General features: G+C 58.8%; 1 protein-coding gene across 3 annotated transcripts in view; it reads left to right on the top strand.

Moving 5' to 3' along the window:
- OSTC (oligosaccharyltransferase complex non-catalytic subunit) overlaps positions 1-1,497 on the top strand; it is an 18,689-nt gene extending 17,192 nt beyond the window's left edge. For 2 of the 3 annotated variants that reach the window (XM_078884971.1, XM_078884972.1), the window contains exon 4: positions 1,255-1,497. In XM_078884971.1, the coding sequence (XP_078741097.1) occupies positions 1,255-1,462 (208 nt within the window). In that variant the 3' untranslated portion in view covers positions 1,463-1,497. Of the gene's footprint in view, positions 1-459; positions 572-1,254 lie in introns of those variants that run through there. The other variant, XM_078884973.1, reaches the window with a different exon arrangement.
- The last annotated feature ends 1,003 nt before the right edge of the window (positions 1,498-2,500 follow it).

Raw genomic sequence — 2,500 nt, 5'->3', positions numbered from 1 at the left:
TCCACCACTAGCACCACTACACATAGTCAACCACTACACATAGTCCACCCACCACTACTATACAGTCCACCCCCCCCCCCCTCTCCCCCCCCCACAGAGTGAATGGACAGTACATCATGGAGGGGCCTGGCCTCAAGCTTCCTGTTCAGCATGGGGGGGCTGGGATTCGTGTTGCTGGAACATTCTAACTAACCTCACCCCCCCCACCCCCCCCACCCCCCCCCCACCCCCCCCACCCCCCCCACCCCCCCCCCCCCCTCTCACCCCCCCACAGAGTGAATGGACAGTACATCATGGAGGGCCTGGCTTCAAGCTTCCTGTTCAGCATGGGGGGGGCTGGGATTCGTGTTGCTGGAACATTCTAACTAACCTCACCCCCCCCACCCCCCCCACCCCCCCCCACCCCCCCCACCCCCCCCCACCCCCCCCCCACCCCCCCCCCCTCTCACCCCCCCACAGAGTGAATGGACAGTACATCATGGAGGGCCTGGCTTCAAGCTTCCTGTTCAGCATGGGGGGCCTGGGATTCGTGTTGCTGGAACATTCTAACTAACCTCACCCCCCCCCCCCACCCCCCTCTCACCCCCCCCACCCCCCCCACCCCCCCCCACCCCCCCCCCCACCCCCCCCTCCCCCCCCACCCCCCCCCCCCCCCCCCCCCCCACAGAGTGAATGGACAGTACATCATGGAGGGCCTGGCTTCAAGCTTCCTGTTCAGCATGGGGGGCCTGGGCCTGGGATTCGTGTTGCTGGAACATTCTAACTAACCCCCCCCCTCCCCCCCACCACCCCCACCCCCCACCCCCCCCCACCCCCACCCCCCCACCCCCCCCCCACCCCCCCCCACCCCCCCACCCCCCACCCCCCCCCTCTCCCCTCCCCACAGAGTGAATGGACAGTACATCATGGAGGGCCTGGCTTCAAGCTTCCTGTTCAGCATGGGGGGCCTGGGATTCGTGTTGCTGGAACATTCTAACTAACCTCACCCCCCCACCCCCCCCACCCCCCCCCACCCCACCCCCCCCACCCCCCCCCACCCCCCCCACCCCCCCCCCACCCCCCCCCTCTCCCCTCCCCACAGAGTGAATGGACAGTACATCATGGAGGGCCTGGCTTCAAGCTTCCTGTTCAGCATGGGGGGGCTGGGATTCGTGTTGCTGGAACATTCTAACTAACCTCACCCCCCCCACCCCCCCCACCCCCCCCCCACCCCCCCCACCCCCCCCCCCACCCCCCCCTCTCCCCCCCCCACAGAGTGAATGGACAGTACATCATGGAGGGCCTGGCCTCAAGCTTCCTGTTCAGCATGGGGGGGCTGGGATTCGTGTTGCTGGAACATTCTAACGGGCCCGCCTTGCCGCGTCTCAACCGCTGCCTGCTGCTGTTCATGGGGGTGCTTCTGGTGCTGCTGGGGTTCTTCATGGCGCGTGTCTTCATGCGGATCAAGCTGCCGTACGTATAGACATCAACAACAACATCGTCAACAACAACAACAACAACATCGTACTAACACCACTACCACCACGTGTCTTCATGGCGCATCAAGCTGCCGTACGTATAGACATCAACAACAACATCGTCAACAACATCAACAACATCATCATCATCAACACCAACACCACCACCACCACGGTGAACAACCCGGGGGGCGTGGTGATGATGGTGATGGTGGTGATGATGATGATGGTGGTGGTGATGTGGTGGTGATGGTGGTGATGATGGTGGTGATGATGGTGATGATGATGATGGTGGTGATGGTGTTGATCGTGATGTGGTGGTGATGGTGGTGATGATGGTGGTGATGATGATGGTGGTGGTGGTGATGATGGTGATGATGATGGTGATGATGGTGATGATGATGATGGTGGTGATGGTGTTGATCGTGATGTGGTGGTGATGGTGGTGATGATGGTGGTGATGATGGTGGTGATGGTGATGATGGTGGTGATGATGATGGTGATGATGGTGATGATGGTGGTGATGATGATGATGATGGTGATGATGGTGATGGTGATGATGGTGATGGTGATGATGGTGATGGTGATGATGGTGATGGTGATGATGGTGGTGATGATGATGGTGATGATGGTGATGATGGTGGTGATGGTGATGATGGTGATGGTGGTGATGGTGATGATGGTGGTGATGATGATGGTGATGATGATGATGATGGTGGTGATGGTGATGATGGTGATGGTGGTGATGGTGATGATGGTGGTGTTGATGATGATGATGATGATGATGGTGTTGATCGTGATGTGGTGGTGATGGTGGTGATGATGGTGGTGATGATGGTGGTGATGATGATGGTGATGATGGTGATGATGGTGATGATGGTGATGATGATGATGGTGGTGATGATGGTGATGATGATGGTGGTGTTGATGATGATGGTGATGATGATGGTGTTGATCGTGATGTGGTGGTGATGATGGTGATGATGGTGATGATGATGATGGTGGTGGTGGTGGTGATGATGATGGTGGTGATGATGGTGGTG

Source organism: Lampetra fluviatilis, unplaced genomic scaffold (genome assembly GCF_964198595.1).
Source record: "Lampetra fluviatilis unplaced genomic scaffold, kcLamFluv1.1 SCAFFOLD_772, whole genome shotgun sequence".
Classification (NCBI taxonomy): Eukaryota; Metazoa; Chordata; class Hyperoartia; order Petromyzontiformes; family Petromyzontidae; genus Lampetra; species Lampetra fluviatilis.
Note: the sequence above shows the minus strand (reverse complement) of the source record. Positions and strands in the feature narration are given on the sequence as shown.